Source organism: Styela clava, chromosome 11 (genome assembly GCF_964204865.1).
Source record: "Styela clava chromosome 11, kaStyClav1.hap1.2, whole genome shotgun sequence".
In the NCBI taxonomy this organism is placed as follows: Eukaryota; Metazoa; Chordata; class Ascidiacea; order Stolidobranchia; family Styelidae; genus Styela; species Styela clava.
Window position 1 is genome coordinate 102781 of NC_135260.1, and position 21817 is coordinate 124597.

Genomic DNA, 21817 nt, shown 5'->3' on the forward strand with positions numbered 1-21817 from the left:
TGATTTGCTTGCATGAATTTCTGATTGCACGTTTGATTTCTCTTTAAAAAAAGCCATGAAATCCAGACCGGTATTGCCTCACATGGACCGGAAATCTGACAAGCGCTGCCATATTATTCAATCTTATTGACTCTCCTGTGAAAATATTATTTCTTCCAACTTTCTGTCAATCATATGCAATCTTTGACGATGGCTTCACCCATCATCTATGGTCATGTGGGTAGAACACTAAACTGAAAAATCAAATATCTAATACAGGACTAGGATCGTTGTTTACTTGCACGCCGGGGATAAATACAAACTCTTCAGTATCTCATTCTTGTTCCATCACATCATCTTTCCTTTTGTATTTGCTTCAACAAGGAATCTTATCTAAGTTCAAGAATTCAAGAGCATTGCCTAGTCACACAAGTGCCCTATACAGTAGCTAGACCAGCCACAGCCCACTTACCATGTTGATATGCTATTTTACCAACTATTCTCTCCCTTGAATAAAGTGATAAATTTTCAACATGATTACTACTTGATTTTGCAGCGTTCAAGGATTCTTCAGATTCATGCAGTAGATGGCGATAGAGGTACTCAGAATCAAAATGACATTGTGTATTACATCGTCAAGGGTAACGATGACGGCTACTTCATGCTCGTCGGAGGTGACTTAAGGATTGCGAGAAATTTGAACCGAGATGTCGAGGGATTTAGCGGAGTTCACACTCTGACAGTTAGAGTGAGTATTACCCCCATATTTTGCATATTGTTTTGAGATTTTGCTACACTTGCTGTGTAAGGTGAGGAGTCCGACCCTGTTTTCAAACTTTCATGATCAGGAGGCTGTGGACCTTCCGAATCCTCTCCAACACCAGCGGCCCCCGACTATTCTGTGGAAATATCCAGTATTGCTTCTGTCACATTTCTATTAGTTCTTTCAAGGGAATTTCACAGGTAATTCACTTCAAATTAATGTAGCCCTCACGAAGGATATCGAGTGAAGGACTTGGCTTAGACCTCTCACATAGCCGCTGTGGGGCTTAGGGGCCAGTTTAAGAAAAATTGATATAAACTAAAGGAGAAAAGAAATCTAATACGCTGGTCGCTTTCATTCTATTTCTTTTACAAATAGCATTAGAGAAAAGTTCACAAGTCACCTGTACCTGTCACATATATATTACTGTTCATTCAATTCTGTTGAAATCGATTAAAATCACTCGCATAGCATACTTTTCCTTTCTTTTTAACAACAATTTGCTTGCCTACGCATACATGTTTGCCTGTATAATATTGGACTGGTATTTATATTAGAATAAAGAATTGCCCTGTATGTATTTGTTCAGAGTCAAGTCTGAATCTTGAGATATTTTCATATTTTGTATGTTTGTTTGGAGCGAGTTTTATAGTCTTTGACAAAAATTGAACTAAATAATTTTATGTCTGAAGGTACTATTTTTCCTACTTGGTATAAATTCATTTTTCAACTTTCATGGATGTGCAGCCGTCGATGTTTAACTTGAATTTAAAATATTTTTGCTATCACAGGCCATAGAGATCGGAACCCGAGCTTTCACAGATGTGACGTTTGACATTACGATAGCAGATATGAATGATGAAATACCGACATGGGATCAAAAGAAATATACAACATCAGTACGAGAAGATACGCAGCCTGGTACTAAGCTGGTAGACTTGGGTGTGAAAGGTGAATCTTTGCCTTCATTTGTGTTTATCCTCTTCCATCTAAACAAGTCATACCAACATTTCCCAAACGGGAAGAAATTCCTTCCCAGCGAGTAATTTTGATTTGTATTTTCTGTGCCATTACGAATATCCCTTAGTTCTTAATTATCACTATGAAACTTATTTATGCTTTTTTTGTGGTGGGCGTGTGCGTACGTTTACGTTTTTTTCCCTTTTTTTCAAGTTCTGCCCCCTATCCAGGTATTTCTGCATTTTGTTTGTCCATCTACTTTTTGTGCTGTTTTGTTTTTATGTCAGAGTACCGAAACAAAAGGATTGATTGATTGATCATAAACTACTTGAGCTGAACAAAAGCCAGAGAGTAACTTGTGCATAACACCAGCTTAGTCGATTTGAGTTTATTTTCAAAAAACCCAGCAAACAGTAATGATTTGCATTTACAACTCTTCTATCAGTACTTTGCTTTGAGGAAATTTGTTTAAAACTATATAAATAGCTTGGCAGTTGCTGATATCTCTCCTATCAATATTTTTTGTTTTTATTGAGAATGTGGGACCTTGTTTTGTTCTAACCTATATATAATTCTCAGTGAGTCAAGTCAAGTCAAATTTATTTATTCCAACCAGTAAATAAAAAAAAACAGATGAACAAAGAATATACGAGACAAAAAAAGGAAAATTATAGTTTTATTGGGGAAGGGAAGTCCCGGGGGACAAAGGCTGGTTATCAAGCAGCTAAGAATAATAGTTTGGATTCTTATAGGGGGGATTAGGCTTTTATCCAACTTGTATAAAAAGCCATTTCTCCAGACAACAGATATTGAAGTTTCAACACTTCCCTAATTTGATGTTTCATTTCTCAGATTTGGACCAAGAAGAAAACAGTGAAATGACAATATCCATAGATTCAGTCAATGCTCCATTATTTGCTGTGACACCAGTAATATGCCGTGGCATCTGTGAAGTGTCACTAATTCTGAAGGAGCCGCTTGATTACGAAAATAGAAAGAGGATACATTTGAAGGTAAGCTCAATGCTTGTTAAACCTTACATCTGAAACAAATAGCTGGTTACCTATTACCCTACCCTGCATAGATTGGTAGCCAGACAAGAGGTCATGACCCCAGGGTGGTCCAAACCCAGGCCCATGGCCCGTGGCTTCATTATCTATGGCCCGCTCTGTCATTGCTGGAGGCTAAACAAAAAATCGAACAAAACAGAATTTGGTGTTGTTTTGTCATAAAAATAACCATAAAATAATTTCTGCTGGGTGTTTTTTCGCAATCAGGCTGAACAGTATTACAATAAATGCTGCCTATATGTCAGAAAATTCAGTCATTACCCTCCTGTATCTCAAATTGGTGAAATTTGGTATTCAATCAATCTGGAATAATAGTGTGGTCTGCGAGGCCATCAACCTTGGATCACCCTGACCTATCCTATGATTGATCCATCTGATTGGTTTTGCTTTTCCCTGATATAAATATCCATCTAGACTAGTTTTAGGGCTAAATTCCATTTTCACCAGATGAATAAACCTGCAGTATGCTTGAATAAACCTAGCAGCAATCATGCTCATGCTCAATCTGGCTCGCCTAATACTGCCACAACCAAACTAGAACAAATTTTGATGTTTTAGTAAAAACTATCTCAAAGTATTTGTTGAGATTTTGATTGAATTTTGTTTTGGCACGAGGTTTCTTGTTTTCCACTTTTGCTTTTGTAACAGTGTAAATATTGTTCATAAAATGTAACTTTTTACGTCACACTTTCATTGCCCGCCAGTCTAGGTGGGCAAAATTTTTGGTCTCTGGTTCAAAAACCTTGCCCACCCCTGCTTTATAGACATGCCCACTTTATAGCTCTTCACAGATAAATCGTTCGCTCTTTACATGTTGGTGGATGTTTTGCTAGTTCTTTGACATTTCATTATTTTCCAGATCTTTGCAAATGAAACCCGAAACACCTCGCACTACTCTGCAGTGGATGTCATCATAAATCTTGAGAATGTCAATGATAACAAACCGATGTTTCAGCAACCTGTGTACAGCATAGAAGTCCCTGAGAATAGTGAGTATTTGTGAAAGCGGTCAACTTTCTAGGACAGTAATTGTACACCATTTTTTAATGAACTGGTGAAAATATTTTTGAAGGAGAAGAATACGGGTCTCATATATTTATAAAATATCTACTTTTGTGCGAAGAATATACTAACATTTCAGTGATAGAAATTGACGATATACCATGACTTACTTCAATTTAGCAATTACAGGTATGCAAATATTTAAAACAGTGGTGTCCCATCATTGCAAATTACACAATACCAACCAAGTATTATAGGACTTGCAAAAAAAGCAACAGCAAGTTTCTCATTATTTCAAGACATCGCAAGTCACTAAAAATTTGGGTCAGTGGTTTGCCATCTTTTATATAGGACATGGATGGCGACCCACTGACCCACGGGTCGCAAAGTGATCCATCATATTTTTTCTGTCACCCATCAAGTCATGCATCAGCCTAAAAAGTACAGCCTAGAGAGAATTTACATATTTATTCCGGGGGTGAGGAAAGCCGATAAGACGACGAGTGTATTCCTAACGTGTGGCACAATTCGCCACACCGACGAGTACATAGAATTTACACATTTCTTTATTAACCCCTCTATAATGAGCCTCAATAAACATTTTCGCATTAATTTCAGCAACCATAAGGTCAAACATTCTCCGGGCAGAGGCATTTGACAAGGATGAAGGAAAATTTGGGGAATTGTATTACTCTATCTCTGACTTAACACAAACGTTCGCTCTCGACTCCGACACTGATTACATTGTCTTGCACAAAGCATTGGACAGAGAGAAGATATCCCAGTACAAGTGAGTTTAATCTTAGGATAACATTTTGGTACTGCCGAAGTATGTGAACCAAGATGGTGGACACCGGAATGTGGTATGTGTACCAGGTTAGGGTTAGACCATAATTTCAGGTACAAATACTACGGGAGTCACTTGGCTACTCCCCGAACTTATAATAGAACTAAAATTATGGCCTAACCCTAACCTGGTACACATACTATGTTCAGGTGTCCGCCATCTTGGTTCAGATACTTCGGGAGTACCAGATTTTATCTAAATGGAGAGGAAAGCTAATACAATGGCTAAATTTAGTGACTTCTAAATGGTGTTCCACGGCGCTTACACACAACCCAACACTAAACACATAGAAGATTGGGGAAATAAGGAAAACCAGCAGACTCGATCAGTAGAGTCCAGGGCTTTCGCAAGTTTCCATTCAAATACAAAAATTTATTTTTATATATGTATTGCCTGTAAATCTCAGGATGATTCATGTAACTAGCCAATTACTCCTATAACCAACATGAACTGGTAACTGGATGAGAGGCCTCAGTTTCACATATGAATAAGCTGTCATATGGGCTTTCCTCTTCCCTGGGATAAATATGATAATCCAATTTTTTTTTTGGATTTTTGCTCTACAACACAGAAGACAAATAAAAAATGAAACACACAAACAATTACAATGGAAATAGTTGTGAAATGGGGTTTATAGCCAACGCTGTAACCAGCGTTTGTGCCCTTGTGCCCATTCGTACAAGGAAAATTGAATTTTCACTATTTTTTTTTTCAGCATTGTGATTTCGGCATCTGATAGTGGCTCTCCTTCCTTTCGTGCCATGGCAGCAGTTACAATCCATGTCACAGATGTTAATGATGAAATGCCACAGTTTGATGCCACAAATTATGCGGCATATGTCACCGAAAATGAAGACATAAAAGAACCGATAGTTGTTGTCAGGGTAAATATTTTTACATATATAGCGGGGATACTAAAATATTCTTACCAAAGATCGGGTCTCATGTAGTTTCGTACCACAGGTACTTCTAGTGGGCTTGGCATAGAATTTTTTCATATGTTGTTCCTAACCCCCACCTGACTACGTCATTCAAAAGTTATGTCACTACAACGTCACAATCCCGTTATATAGCTTGGCAAAGTATAGCTGACAATCATGAAATCACTAACGCCAGTGATTTTTTTCTCATCGGGATCGCTACAATGAGAAAACAGGAGAAATAGCTTGTTTGACTTTGGTTGATTGACTGCACATTTTGGACTACCCTGATATATTTTGGCGAGCTAAATTATGTCACTGTTATGTCGTAGTGTTGTAATTTTCTGATGGAGTCAGGTGGGGGTTAGGAATGACAATGAAAGAATTGTTGGGTCGTACCCACTGGAGGTTATTGTGGTGCAAAACTACACAAGACCCCAAAGACATCCATGGCAAGCATTGTTGTTCCTCGGCTAGTGATGTTTATTCCACAGAGCCAGACAGCATTAATCACACTGTATATAATGACATCACAGGAGTTTTCTTGTATGAACAAATGATGAAATAACATTCAAAACCATAAATGAAAGTCATTTAATAAAAAGTAACTTGCACATGTTTAACGTTAATGGGCCAGTGCTCCATAAACAAACAATGAGATGCGGTACAAATGGAATACTCGGAAGGTCCGTTTTCATTGAGAAGTCCAGGTATATAAACTTTTCGCCACAGGTGTTTCGTGTTACAGAAGTTGGAAGAAGTTGATTACAAATAATACAATACAAATACATGAAAATCTTTCGTGCATTTGGTCATAGGTTGTATCAGTGCCGGCAGTTTACATCTTATGGCACCTTATGACCAGAAAAGTTCTTGGGTAAAATGTCTGGGAACGAAAAGTTTTCAAATCATACTGATTAGATCTTCTTTTGACAGCACCAGTATTTTTATGTTTCGATGAGGTTATTCTGACCAGTCGTGCTTCAGTGATTTCCAGCAAATGAAATGCTTAGCAGTGAATAGGGTTCATATTTTTCAGGCTTTTGATGGTGACGCTCCTCCCAACAATGAAATTAATTATGACATCACAGGGGATCGTTTCAGCAAATATTTTAGAATCAAGACAACAGCAGAGGGAACTGGAGAAGTATTTCTTAGAGGTGAATAGAGTGCTTGTTACTTGTAATACAATTAACAATTAATATATAATATGTCTATTGGTTGTATGCAGTAGTGGGATTCAGGCGGTTCGCACTGGTTCTATAGAACCGTCTCACGGAATTTTATGAGATCAGCGAACCGGTTAGCATTACTGGTTACTGTCAATGTCCTCTTTGCAACAGAACCGGCTGAAAAATATGACTTTTGTGAAGGAACCGGCTGACGAAAAATTTGAATCCCACCACTGGTTGTATGTACGCGTGTGTCTGTATATTTGTGAATCAATATTATATTCTTTAAGTAAACCCCTATCACTCCTTTTGGCAATACATTTCATTTCCAATTTTGTATGCTTCAAACCTAGTTTTGTTTGCACTCCTGATTGTGTATTAATATTTTTGTTTATTTTCATTAATTATATAATTGTCTTTTATGCGTATTATGAAGAAATAAACTTATACTTGCACAGTTGGTACAATGTGCCAGTAAAGTAGCTGTACAACATTTTGATGTCTTTAACTTCCACTAATAAGTTTTGAAGAATGTTTTCGTTCCCAGTTTGGTAATGTCACAATTCCAGGCGTATTAAGCGTTAGACTTTACTGTGTGGCATCAGGTTAAACATCTTTGATTCAAATCCACTCACCTATAGGGTGATGAATTGGGCAGGCAAGCAATTTCTTATTGTTTGAAAAGTCTTTAGCTAACTGTTGTTCCAAGAATAATTCACTGAATATGCAATGTTTTTAACAGGACCTCTTGATTATGAGCTGATTAAAGATGGTCTTGTGAGACTTGATATTGTTGCTACGGACTCGGGAGAACCCCCTCACAATACGACAGTGCCTCTAGTGGTGACAGTAACTGATGTGAATGATAATCGTCCAAAGTTTACTGAAGATTCAACATTTAATATTACAGTGTATGAGGTAGGCTGAATAGAACATAAAACTATAGGATATGAATTTTCATGTTTATTCCAGGAGGAGAACAAAGCTGATACGATGTCTTAATCATAATGGTGAACTAGTCACCAGTCCATGTCGAATATGGGAATGGTAAATCATTTATCCGTTTCAGATGCATGGCCTTCTTAGACGAGGAATCTGGACCGAACAGCGTTTACCTGAACCACCCTATGGCATCGAGTCCACCAATCCTCTCGCACATAATTATCCTCAATGGGATACACACCTGCCGATTGTTGGTGTGATTTCAAGCATATTCCAAGTGTTTACCACAATGTGCCAACCTTTGAGCCTATATTTATACATATGGGCATATAGATAGCACTGTTTAGCAACAACTTATATACACAGTCAAGAGAGTAAATTTTACTTTTCAACATTAAACGATAGAATAAAGATTCAGATTGTTTAATTCATAAATTCATGACTTATAAGTTTTGAAATCATTGTTTGTTTCTAGGGATTCTGCCCAAGGCATGGTTAAATAAGATTATATATTTTAGAATCTTGATGGCGGAATAAGAGTTGGCGGAATAAAAGCAACAGACCGTGACAGTGGAAGGAACAAGAAAATTAGATATTTTGTGGAAGAAGGCAGGAATGAATTTGGTGAGTTTCCTCACAATGCTTATCAAGGTCTTGTACAAGCTGTCACATATGTTCAGCAAAATGAGAGAAGCTAATACTCAGAATTGGAATCTTTCAATTTGCATTCCTTGCCCAATTTAAGGTACTCCCGTAGTGTGTGTACCAGGTTAGCGTTAGGCCCCAAGTTTAATCCCATTTTCCTTATTTCATGTCTATTATGAGTTCTGGGACTGTCTGTGTTAGCCAAGTGTGAATATACCTCCTGCCCACTTATTTCAGTCCGTTCACACAACTTGATGTAAAGTAGGCAAGCACACACTCACACACACTTATGGAGCACCCAATTTATTACATCCTGAATTGGGTGAGGGGATGAGAACCCAAGTTTAGAGACTACAATGCCAACATACTTAAGTCTAACACTTACCACTAGGCCAGGGGTGGGCAATTACTTTTCTGAGTGGTCCAGTTACAGATAATAGACTATATTACTGGGCCGGAGGATCAAAACTCAATATGAAAAACTAGGAATGAAAAATAGGTTATTTACAAGTGTGCAACAGCTAGTCCAATAGCCGGGCTAAGATTTACATAATAACAGGAAAGCACTAGGTAACAATCTGGGTCATTGTGACATTATTTTCATCCATATCTCCAACGGAAATTCATATCCATGAAAACTATAGTTGTAATTTCAGCAGACACAAGTGGACCTTATGAAACACTTAGGTGGGCTGGATCCGGCCTGTGCCCCTACACTAGGTCATCATACTCACTGAGTTCAAGAAAGGTTTCTAGTATAGAAGAATTTGTAGGTTTTTTCAGAAACAATTATCAGCTTACGCTGGCTTTTTATGAAGAGGCTCTGAAATTGAAGTTGGTTTTAGTAAGCAATTTGATGTTGCCATTAATGTCCTACTTGTCAGATTCTAAATAGCGTATTGCATGAATTTGATAGCGCGATGTACAAGATAGTAAATCCCTGCTTATCAGGAGTCTCTGCCTGGAACCTGGGCTGGAGGGAATTTGTTAGAAAATTTTTCATAACAATTGAAGTTAGATAAAGCCTTACTGACGCTGCTGCCCAACCTATGTGTCCATAATATTTCTCTCTTGTCTTTGCTACAGATGAAGTGTTTCGGTTGAATGATTTTACTGGTGACATTACAATTAAGCCTGGTTCCTCCCTTGATTATGAGAAAAAATCACTGTATGATGTCATTATAGTTGCTGGAGATCATGGAACACCTCCGTTAGCAGTAAGTTTATCTTTAAATCCTAATTTCCAAGTTTTCCAACCTATTAACTTATTTTGTATATTAACAGACACTGTTTCTATCTAGTATGCGATTGTACTTTGTATGAATGAAGTCTGGTATAGCAATATAGTTGGGCATGTCACACAGCACTTTACATTCGCAACGAGGATGGATTTTGAAACCATGCATGCAAAGAACAACACATGATTTTGTTTTATTATTCAAAAATAAGAATGAACTTTCCTTTCTACTTTCAGGTAAAGCATCAACTCCTTATAACTATACTGGACATGAATGATAATTCGCCAGAATTTACTCAGGATAAATATGTCGTGACATCTCTCGAAGGCATGGCATCTCGTGTGGCATATGTCACTGCCACAGATGAGGATTCTGGGAGGAATGGTGAAATTGTATATGAAATAACTAAAGGTATGCTTATTGTAACGAATTTTATGTTTTACAAACTATTAGAGTTTAAGATATTAGTGACCGCTCACAGTTATTTGTATTTGACTCCGCTTACAGCGTATTCTGCTAAGCAATAGAAATACGAATGCATTACATTGTGCGTCTGATTACTATATGCTGGTTCAATGGTTCAACTGGGAATAATTATGTGTGAGAGGATTGCTGAACTCATGGAGGGTGGTTCATGTTACCGCTAGTAGGTTAAGGCTTCCGCCACCATCAATTCCATGCATCTGAAATGAATAACTAACCAATTAATCACATTCTTGAAATGGACTGATACTGTACGAGAGATTGAGGTTTGCCAGATAATTGAGCTCCCTTTTCGACTTTCCTCTCCCCCAAGATAAATATATATTCTTATCCTATACCTCTCACCTTTTTCCTTTCCAGGCAATGAAGATGGAACTTTCATGATGGATCCCAGAACAGGAGATATTGTTTCCATAAAACCATTGGATTATGAGTCAACAAATGGTGTCTACAAACTCATTGTGATGTCAACAGACCAATCAGAAGATGTAGAAGACAGGTTATCTTCTGTGGCAGAGGTAATGTTTTTAGGTTTATTTTGATATAATTGTTTTTAATGAGTTTAAATTTAAAAAGCATTGATATGTAAGGAGCCGCTTTTTTCTCTTTCTGCAGTGCCTACCCAATTTATTGCACCCTGGGTGAGGTGGTTTGCATGCAATTTGAACCCTGCAATGCTAACATATGTCGGTGTATAGCTTTACCCTTCTGGACCAGTGGGTCTCAAACTTTTTGTTTAAATTCTCAAAGAAAATACTCACAACGCACCAACAAGCGATTAAGCCTGAGGAATAAAGGCAAAAGGTCAACTCTTCTTTCTCATCTCCGCCTGATTTTTTTTAAATGCTGAAAAAAACATTTATTTTCGCGAATCTCGGTTCAGCAGATAAAAAAGCTGCAGCTCACGAAATTGCAGCAAGTATTGTATATTCTTACAATACAATATGTAAAATATTCAATTATATTTCAGTTATGTTTAATACAATTCTGTTAATTTATACGGCGCAACCTTTGTGGATCTCTGCTTTTGACGATATCGCCCACAACTAGAATACCTTGTATTTTAAATCATCTTCTTGTTGGCAGGTTATAATACATGTAGTTGACGTCAATGACAACCCACCAGTTTTTGAAATCAGTGAACAGTCAATGGTTTATGATGTCATGGAGGGAATAGAAGGACCTCGGATCAGTCGTTTTGTTGCCACGGACGCGGATTCCGGAGAAAATGGTTTTGTTACTTACTCCATCTGTAGTGGAAATGAAGAAGGTAATTCAGACATTTTTATAAAAAGTTTTCCAAGCAACCATTGATATGTAAAGAGCAGTTTTTTGTCAAGTCTCGCACCCCACCTCAAAAATAACTAGCTAACAATAAGCTCCAAATAACATATAGTTAGACAAAAGTAATATAACAGATAATAAAAATAACAACAAGCACAACAGCTCTCTGCAATCTCTAAACAATAAAGAAATGTAAATATCTAAAAAAGGCGGGGCAAGATCAAATCTGACAAATATTTTTAATATTCATCACGCCTCCCTCATAAAATTGTCTACGCCCCTCTTGTGGAGCACTTTCCACCATGTGAGAACCACTGGGGTATATAGCTATCTGCAACAGGATTGATGATCTTCTAGCTGTTGCCTGTTGTTTACATAACTGATTGCCCAACTTCCCCCAAGATATATGGATCTAAACAACTAATTGATCAGCTATTTTTCACCGTGGCCTGAATGAGAAGTTGATTCAGTAACCTGATCTCTTCTCAGGATGAACATAAAAATCCCATTCTGTCTGATTATAAATTTTCATTTGATTCAGGATTTTTCTCCATCTCCCACTCAGAAGGAAATCTTCGAGTTCATAAAGGAAAACATCTGGACAGAGAAGAAAATGAATTTTTCAACATGACAGTCTGTGCAATGGATTCTGGGATTCCAGCTTTGAATTCATCTGTAAGATTTTTACTTTTATGAAAACTTGCTAGAAGCAAGGGCAAGATCAAAATTAAAGGGAAATATTCTTGTAACAAAGTTATTTTAATTCACTCAAAAATGAAGAAGATTTATCTCATAGCTAAGATACATGCACTCACTCAGAAAAAATAGAGACTAATCTTTGTACAAAATTACTCGCATTTACTCGGGTGCAGAAGACAGCAAAAATCAAAGACCCACTGAGTTGCCAATAGCTATAACTACTGAAACTAAAACTATATCACATTACATGACAACAAATTCTAATTTGCTCTAGACTTGGTCAAGAAAAAAGCCAGATGGTGGTGAATCATAAACAAGAGAAATTCTATTGACCATGACTTTTCCTCAACATACTTGAAAGAATGTCTATTCTAAGAGATTCAAGAGATTTTCTTTACACTAACCTTTCCTTTATACTGTGACATTTTCTTGTCTTCAGAACAACATATTTTATTTTTCTAGTTGGACTTTTCAATTCGTGTGATTGATGTGAACGACAACGCTCCCAAGTTTACAAAATTTCATCATTCGGTCAGAATAGCAGAAAACACCAATGTTGGGTCTGTCGTAACCAGTGTCCTTGCAAATGACCTTGACAGTGAGGAGTTTGGGAATGTGTTTTATAGCATTGTGGATGGTGACGGAACATTTGTTATTGAAAAATGGGTAAGTACACAACTTTTTTCTTTTTTTTGAAACAATATTTTTATGGCTTTTGCTCTAAACAAGGCTCTGAACAAAAGGCTCTGAATGAAGTGGTGGGAATGAAATTTTATCCCAGGTTTTTGACCTATTATGCTGACCACTGCGCCTAGCCCTAGTGGAAAGTATCAGATGGGAGCTAAATGAGAGAAAAATCACATCTGGAATTTGGAAATCTTGTCTGGGGTTAAATAATTGCTGAACTACTCACTCATAGCAAGGAAACCAGACAAGTGATTAAGTCTTCCTCCCCGGGATGGTAAAACTATCCATCCTTTTATCTGGGAGGAATATGAATGTATGGATGTCACAAAATTTGGTCATAAATGGCTGAGTATAGAAAGTTTGCCATTTAGAGTAAGAGACTTATCCATAGATTTTCCAACCTAACTTCATGTTTTGTTTGCTTTCTTGGAGTCTATGTGCATTAATATCTACATTCTTGTCTATCGCCTTACATGCTGATGACTGAGTCATGTTGCAAAACGTCATCTGTTGCTGAAATTTCGAAGCAATTTTTTTTAAAATATTTTTAGACTGGTGTCATTCACCTGGCAAAAGGTCTTGATCGAGAAACCATCTCTGAATATGACCTTGAAATAATGGCCAAGGACAACCCAAGAAATGCAGAGAATTCAAGACAAACTACTAGGATTATGAAGGTGTGTGAATGTTTTTATTTTTGGGGGGGGGGGGGGGATTTATAAAAGCAGTCGCTCATATCCATGATTCTATCAGATTGGGAGAACTGGAATGAGTGAGGTATTCTTACAAGCGAAAATTTCAAGGGTTAATATTTCTATATTGGACAGGTAGCCAACCGAGAAGCAAAGGCTATCCATTTGATTAATTTACCTAATCACCTCTCCTCCTCACTATGTTCAGGTTGAGCGCCATCTCGGTGCGCATACTTCAGGAGGTCCAAAGTCTGTGCTGGGAAAAATCCAATGGGCAGAAAATCTGTAAACAGCAACCACCTGCTATCTTAATTTATGTTCTGTTGGCAAAGAGAACTTCTTGCAACAGGTTTTTTATTTTTTGAATTTGTGTTTTCAGATCATTGTATCAGATGTGAATGACAAAACCCCTCGTTTTGTTGGAAAAACTCCATATCGCGCCCATGTGGATGAGAATTCAAAACCTGGAACTGTGGTGACCATTGAGGTAAAATTATTTTAAGAAATTATGCAGAGAATATTGCATGGACTCACTCAGAAGACAAGGATACTCAGCTCTGAGCAAGGTTATAGGCACTCACTCAAAAGTAACTCATCTTCGGGTTGATTCACCTGCACTCACTCAAAAGTAGAGGAGACTCATCTCTTTAACCAGATATTTGTTCGTATGGTGGAGGATACCCCAACAGAACAGCAGTTAAGAGAACCACTGCACAACAATGAGGAGTCTGACAATTCCACACTCTCAAATATATCCACAGGTTTCGAACCTGTAAATCTTTACAGGATAGGTATCTATGCATATTTCCAACGCTTAGCATTATGCATACTTTACTTTTCATAATTAATAGTGAAATATTAATAATCATAAGTGAGATCACTGTTAAGACAAATGCAGTTTTACAAACCAATAAAGACCTAATTTCTCATTTGCTATCATTTCACAAAGGAAAATTAGCAAGCAAATAAAATTCTCAATTCAGGGTGATCTCATACTTGCACTTGATGAAGATATTGGGGAAAATGCAATTGTGACATATACAATGGTCAGAGATGATGTCACATTCGTCAACAATTACGTTGGCAGTCAATGGTCTTCTTTCTTTGCAATCAATGGAAGCAGTGGAGAGATATCAGTGCTTGTGGAACTAGGTATGCTATCAATTTTGTCATTTTAGGAAAAGAATTACAGAAACCGTACTTCATATTTATGTGTAGTTTTCACTAATGGTGCGTAGTTATTTATTAATATTGTAACTCATATTTGTGGACTCGTTATAAGCTATTGTTACTGTGCAAAAGCCAGAGTGTTAGTTGCACATAACACTAGCTGAGGATCTATTAAAGATTGTGTAGAATTTACATTTAAAACAACAACAAAACCAAATTTTGATGTTAGTTCAAAACAGCTTAAGGAATTTTTTGAGATTGTGATTAAATTTAGGTTTGGCAGGAGGCCTATTGTTTCAAGCATTTTCTTATGTAAGACTGGAAATATGGTTCATAAAATGTAACTTTTACGTCACACTCACATGGTCCGCCAGTCTAGGTGGGAAAAACTTTTGCCCCGGGTCTAAAAACTTTGCCCTGGTGTATAGACTTATATTCACACGTCATACATTTTCTCAAAAAAGAAGTTTTTGCTATTGAGTCATGATCCCACAATTCATGGTTTTTATTGGCTGAAACTGTTCTAACAATATTATGTTTTCCCAGACAGAGAAGTGCTTGCTAGTGATGCGGTGACTCTTGTGATCCGAGCATCTGATCGAGGGGGCCGACATTCTGATGTCAATGTCATTGTGACGGTCCTTGATGTCAATGACAACCCTCCTCGGTTTAGAACCAATAAAGTGAGAGTGGGAGTGAAAGAAGATATAAAACAAGGTGAGTGGGTTTGTGATGTCATAAATATGTTATTGTTATCTAACAATATGGTTGGGAGATTTGCCATAGGATAAAGCCGTCTTCTTATTCTTTTCTGTATCGTGAAATGAATATAACGCTCGATAACCACATTTGGTTCCCTGTGACTTTTTACCAGTAAATCTGTGTAATTATCATTTTCTCGTAATTTGTGTTCTATTGATTCTTTATTGATTCTTTGGAAAAAATAAACTTTACTTGACTTGATAACAATCTCCTACTAATACAAAGTAAACTCAAGCAAATAAAATTATATCGTCTATTTTAGGCTCGGAAGTAACTCGTGTCATCGCAACAGATCGAGATATTGGAATGAATGGAAAGATCAGATACAGAATACAAAGTGGATCATTTGATAAGTTTGTGATTAACCAGGAAACAGGTGGGGACATCTAGTGGATATTTTATATCAGCAAACTATAGTGGATTTATTAGTCTAATGGTTGCATGTTGGATCTCACTGAATTGGCTGATCAGATAAAGGTCCCTGGTTCATTTACCACAAAGGAATGTAATAGATAAGATAGGCCATAACTGAACTTTTGCATCTTTTCTCTTTTGCTGAAATATTTTAAAATATGGACAAATAAAGTTTTTATCTTGATTTTAGGCATTTTACGTGTGGCACCTGGACAACTGCTTGACAGAGAAACAAAATCTGATTATACTATCATAGTAGTCACTTATGATAAAGGCACTTTGACATCACTGTCAAGTACTTGTTCTGTCATAATTAAACTTGATGATGTCAATGATTCAAGACCAAAGTTTACAGCCTTATCACAGATTATCAGTGTAAGTTTATTCAACCTTTGAAAATAGATAATATAAAATTATTCACTTTGTACTTCGTCATGGTACAAACTAATTACAATGCATAAGCGAAATAGTATATATGCTTACAGTGGCGTATCTACCTAAATCTACCTAAGATGGCGCTCATGGCAAAGTTCGAAAATACGCCCTTAATGGTTGGTTGACAATTGATCATGCCGATGATTGAAATGATATACCTGTACGTTATTATTTGAGTAAAAATAAAACGGCTTTCAACTGTTTCCAATTTAAAATTATTTTATTGAAACATTTCAAGATTTAAGCATTTTAACTTTTTACCGTTTTGCTTTCTTGTTTAAACGTGCCGTGGCTGCGATGACTGCGACACCCAAGATACGCACGCCACTGTGTGCTTATGAGTAATTAGGTAAATGCTATTCCAGCCAACCTATTTTTATAGGTTGACCTTTAACCCTTTTAACTGCTTGTTATTTTACAGGTTAAAGAGAACACTGCGCCCGGTACAGTCATCATACAAGTGGAAGCTATAGACCCAGACCTCAACCATCGTCTGCAATATGAACTTGTATCGATTGATGTTTTCGATGCTCATGGGCGCCAACTAATGGCTACTGACGATCCATCAAGCTTTTCAATTAGGAATTTTCAAACTGATGAGTATGATGTTATAAGAAACTGGTTTGAATTGAATGAAACTTCAGGAGAGATAATTGTTGCGGCTTCCAATAGAAATGTAAGATCCTGGATTTAGAGGTTTATTTTGGGTTGCTTGAATCATGTTTCTTGGAATTTTTCTCCATGCAAAGCCAGGATTGCATAGTATAGAAAATTTAATGCTCCTTCCACTATTATTATGAACATGCATTTGAAAATAATAATTGGTTTATTTCCATACCCAACACGGACTGGTAACAGAGTGAGGAGTTGCCGTCTGTCATATGATTGAGCCATTTTACCGGCATTTTCTGATTGAATACAAAACTTAGAATATAGTGTAGTAGTTTGGAAATATACGGTGGTATGATAGATCATGTCAAATTCACGTAATCACTGGTCGGTTACAGCTTCCTCCACTCTTCGGTCCACATATCTGAAACAAATAACTCCTTAACCGGCATGGACTGGTAACCATGGGAAAAGCAGAGAGTAGTTTTATTACCTTTCCTTTCTTCTGGAAATAATTTGTGAATGTTATATGTAAATCTTTATATTTATATATTACAACTTATTTCATTTATCTTCATAGTCCATTGATCGTGAACTTTGCTCCCGGGTTCAAATGTCAATACGGGTTCGTGATCTTAGTTCTGTTGATGAAGAAAACGCAGAAGCATTGCAATCGGCTTCAGTAACTGTGAGTATAGAATAGAGTTTTATGAGCTTATGCAGAGAGAGAGGAGATGGGGTGATTCAAGATAAGGTAGTAAACAAGCAGATGCATTTTCAAACCCTTTTAATGCAATTGGAGACTGGGAGTAATTATGCAATTATTTTTGAATAATCAATAAGTACACCACCAACCGCATCTAATTTTAAAAGCACCTAATATATACCGAGCATTTCATGAACATGGCACAGTCATAGGCAGTACAATGTCCTATGTTTGATAATTGTTCATGTTATATTTTGGATACTTGGATGAATTTCATTACTATGTTTCTTTGTTCAGATCACAATAGAGGATGAAAATGACAATTCACCAACATTTGTGATGTCATCATCACCGAGCAATGATGTCATAAAACTTAATGATGAATTGATTGTCAACATCACAGAAGAAACAGCAATTGGATCAATTGTTATCAACGTGAAAGCGATTGACCCGGATTCAGGAAACAATGGAGAGGTTGTTTATGATATCATAGAGGGAGATAAAGTTCAAATGACTGATCAGAAATCAGGTAACAGAATAATGAAGACAACGAGGATTTTCCTCTCTTTCGCAAATTGTTTTTGCAAACACTAGTGTATTATTGCTTCCTCCATCATAAGTCCATGCAACTGGAGCTGATTTTGTATGAATTTGGAATTGTAGAATTTTTTATCCTTGGGAAAAGGAAATCTAATAAAATGTGTTAATCATAGCAAACCCACCTTGTTAGAAGTACATGTTAGATATGAGATTTTAAATGCACATTACCTTAATTGCAGAGAAATCCATAACTGTATTTTTTTATCGCACAATCCCTTATATTTTTGAAGGAACGATCTTAGTTGCATCTCGAATTGATCGAGAGAGTCTGGCGACACCAAGTGGTACAGCATGGGTAAACACGACAGTTTTAGCAAGAGATCTTGGATATCCGGAAAGCAGATCTGTGAAGCTTCGAATTGCAATGAGAGTGGAGGACATTAATGATAACGATCCAGTGTTTCGACTCAAAAGATATAAGGTGAGTTAGATAGTTTATTTTGAAAACTCCCCAATACACACAAATTGAAAATGGAGAATTCTGGAAAGCGAGCAAAACCTCTAAAAAGGTTCAAAAATGATGAGTATCGTGTGCCCGCTTACCAACACGCATTTACAAAAAAAACTTAAATCTTGTTACCAGGCTTGGGCCAGAAATGAAAACACAAAAAACACTTGAATGTATTATAGTTTCGGGCTGTTGTACCTTGAAAATACGCTAGCCGATAAAAACCAATACAATCTGATACAAAGACAACGGGTATATGTGTATGGGATAAGGGGACAAGAAGGGTCAAAAGTTAGTGGTAAAAGGGTCAAATTGGTGGTAAATGCAGGTTCAATTGAAAAAAAAAAAAAAAAAAAGTATGTATCTGCTGGCTAAATAAAATTGCATAGAAGGATATATATTTCAAGTTTCTCTGCCATGCCCATTATATCCCCAAGGTTGTAGTTAGATAGGCAATGTTGAACCAGAAATAGTCTATTCATTATAGCAGTGGTTCTCAAACTTTGTATGACGTGCCCCCTTATTAGAATTTGTCAAGTCTCGCGCCTCACCTCAAAAATAACTACCGGTAGCTAATATGCTACAAATAACAGATAGTAAAAAATAGTAAAGTATGTTTCATTCAAAAAACTTGTTGGAAATACTTTGAAATGTATGTGTTATCTCAAAAGCAAAAAATCAACTTTCTCTGCAATCTCTAAACAATAAGAAATGTAAATATCAAAAATAAGGCAATTTACAAAAGAGCAGAAATAATACAAGCTATTAATAGAGCATAATAGTCCAGCTTTGTTAGGTAAACCATGTAAAAACCATAAAAACATGTATTATGTGAAATGATATTCTGATTTTATGTTACTATGATCTCTTGAATTCATCTTATTCAAGCACTCTTGAGACACGAGTCACATGTGGAAACATGAAAACATTGGTCCTTTCAAATATAGAATCTGCTGCTGTCTTGTTTGGAGTGGAGGTATAAAAACACTTCATAATATATAAACCATTTTATATTTGTTTTGTAGGCTTTGATTTTTGAGAACAAAACGATAGGTTCGGAGATTATCACTGTCGATGCAACTGACAGGGATTCTGGCAGTTTTGGAAAAATTATTTATGATTTGAAAGGAGGGAAAAATTACTTCAAGATTCATCCTATTTCGGTAAAATATTTTGTTTTACCGGATTGAAAATTATTTACTCAAGGTATACACACAAGATTAAGCAGAAACCAGTAGGCGATTCTCTATATTGTTTGTATTGCCGGGCAATCGTTAGGGCATTGCAACTTATTTGACCACAGAGGACCCCACACTTTCATAGGTCTTGTGCTAATTGTAGGTGCAATACAGGGTGTCCATGAAGTCCTTTTACAAATTAAATATTATCATAAAATCAGTTCTCAATATATCTTAACCAGGTTCGTTGTTATTTGATCAAAAATTGTTTAAACATTTTTCACTTCACTTAAAACATCTGAGGGCCGAAACAATATATATAGTATCTATAAATTCTCTTTTCAATTTTGAAAAATTCCAAGACTTTATGGACAACCCTATATGATTATATTTGTCCTAATTCATGTTAACTTTCATGCATTTCCAAATTGCAGTATTGCAAATTACATGTTTTGTTTTCATCACAGGGTGCAGTTCGTCTCCTACGGCAACTAGATTATGAAGAAACATCAAAATACAAAATGGTTGTCACGGCGACAGACAACCAGGGTGGACCAGAACATGAGAGAAGAGAAACGTCAGTTGAGGTAACTTCATTTACAATGATGGCAAATGGACATCTCAGACCAGGGGTTCTCAACCTTTTTTCTGTCAAGTACCCCCCGAGTCACGAAACAATCAACGCGAACCCCCGGTAATCAGACACTGAACAGACTTGTGATATATTGACTAACGATTTGTTGAAACAACGATTTATTAACCAAATGTAACTAAATTAAATCTTCGTGTTGATATTATTGCCTTTGTCCTCTGTCTAGCTAATGAATTCTTAAATCTCTCCCAAGTTTTATTAAGCATAGTCACTTTCTCAAATGTCTGCAGCACGCTGTCTTTTGAGATTACACAGTTTGCCTGCAAAGCCATAAATTTTACATTGTTGCGTCACAATCACAACAACGCAACGTCAGGGAAAATCTATGTCTCAATTGGCATCTAGTTCAATCCACCTGCATTTTCCTTTGGTAGTAATAAAGGATATTAAAAAACAGCAACACACGAAAACACGACTGCCGTCCAAGTACTCCTGGAAATCTTCTCGTGAACCCCTGGGGGTTCCCCCACACCAGGTTGAGAACCCCTGTCTTAGACAATACTTCTGTTAAGTGAATTTATGAACAGAAAATATGGATTGTCGTATTAAATCGATATTTTTGGGGCCTAAATTTGTATTTCTCCTAATTTCTGCATCAATTTGAATTGAGATGTTTAGCAGCTGAATGTATGCACTAACTGGAAATGAGTATTATACACTTTTTCCATATAATTATACTTTATAACCAAATTTTTAGACACATAAGTGGAGCTAGGATTTGTCAATTATTAGTAAACACCAGAGCTGAATATGTGTTTACATTATTTTCTGATTTGAAGGATTTTTGATTATTTCACGTTGATGTGCAGAACCACTTTAAATTGACGTAATTTTTGTTATTTTCCAGCTGGTGATAAACGTCATTGATGTGAATGACTGCCCTCCAGTGTTCATTGATCCTCGTACTCCGAGAACATACAGCGTACAGGAATCCGAAGGTGTTGGATCACTAGTTGCTGTGGTAACTGCAAAAGATCCAGATGAGGGCGCTGGAGCAGAAATTACCTACTCCCTGCTGCACAGTAGATTCTCAGGTAAGGAATTTTACCATTTGAATAAATTTTATTGAATGGTAAATGGATTTGATAAATTGTTGTAATTGAATATGAATTTTTTTTCTCGACAACCAATGAACCAGCTACTCCAATATTTCGGTACTTGAAAATGTTGGGGTTAAGCAAGATGAAGTAATTTAATAGGAGGCTATTACTTTTATTTTTTTTTTTTGAATTTTCCTTCAGTTCTGCGGGACTTGATATTTCACCCAAAGTTTGGCTGTTTTGTTTTAATTGATTGTTAAAATTCTTTTACTCGTAATGCTACCAATCTTTTCAGCAAACTCGGTTCTCAAATTTACTGTATCAGTAACATTATGCGACCACAATATACATGCCCATATTATATTTGACTGTCATAATGGAGACATCATAATAGCGACGTAATCAAGTGAGCGACTGTTA

General features: G+C 36.6%; 1 protein-coding gene across 2 annotated transcripts in view; it reads left to right on the forward strand.

Annotated features, from left to right (window-relative positions):
* Nucleotides 1-21817, forward strand: part of LOC120348061 (cadherin-23-like) — a 92357-nt gene that overhangs the window by 17695 nt on the left and 52845 nt on the right. For both annotated transcript variants that reach the window (XM_039418171.2, XM_039418172.2), the window contains 28 exons: nucleotides 536-727; nucleotides 1534-1693; nucleotides 2555-2715; nucleotides 3632-3761; nucleotides 4393-4564; nucleotides 5337-5505; nucleotides 6581-6701; nucleotides 7456-7631; nucleotides 8174-8279; nucleotides 9387-9517; nucleotides 9775-9949; nucleotides 10382-10539; nucleotides 11108-11291; nucleotides 11847-11980; nucleotides 12467-12670; nucleotides 13243-13368; nucleotides 13763-13870; nucleotides 14367-14535; nucleotides 15100-15270; nucleotides 15578-15691; nucleotides 15920-16104; nucleotides 16586-16840; nucleotides 17354-17461; nucleotides 17777-18008; nucleotides 18310-18500; nucleotides 19553-19690; nucleotides 20173-20292; nucleotides 21205-21391. In XM_039418171.2, coding sequence (XP_039274105.2) covers nucleotides 536-727; nucleotides 1534-1693; nucleotides 2555-2715; nucleotides 3632-3761; nucleotides 4393-4564; nucleotides 5337-5505; nucleotides 6581-6701; nucleotides 7456-7631; nucleotides 8174-8279; nucleotides 9387-9517; nucleotides 9775-9949; nucleotides 10382-10539; nucleotides 11108-11291; nucleotides 11847-11980; nucleotides 12467-12670; nucleotides 13243-13368; nucleotides 13763-13870; nucleotides 14367-14535; nucleotides 15100-15270; nucleotides 15578-15691; nucleotides 15920-16104; nucleotides 16586-16840; nucleotides 17354-17461; nucleotides 17777-18008; nucleotides 18310-18500; nucleotides 19553-19690; nucleotides 20173-20292; nucleotides 21205-21391 — 4477 coding nt within the window. The remainder of the gene's footprint in view (nucleotides 1-535; nucleotides 728-1533; nucleotides 1694-2554; nucleotides 2716-3631; nucleotides 3762-4392; nucleotides 4565-5336; nucleotides 5506-6580; nucleotides 6702-7455; nucleotides 7632-8173; nucleotides 8280-9386; nucleotides 9518-9774; nucleotides 9950-10381; nucleotides 10540-11107; nucleotides 11292-11846; nucleotides 11981-12466; nucleotides 12671-13242; nucleotides 13369-13762; nucleotides 13871-14366; nucleotides 14536-15099; nucleotides 15271-15577; nucleotides 15692-15919; nucleotides 16105-16585; nucleotides 16841-17353; nucleotides 17462-17776; nucleotides 18009-18309; nucleotides 18501-19552; nucleotides 19691-20172; nucleotides 20293-21204; nucleotides 21392-21817) is intronic.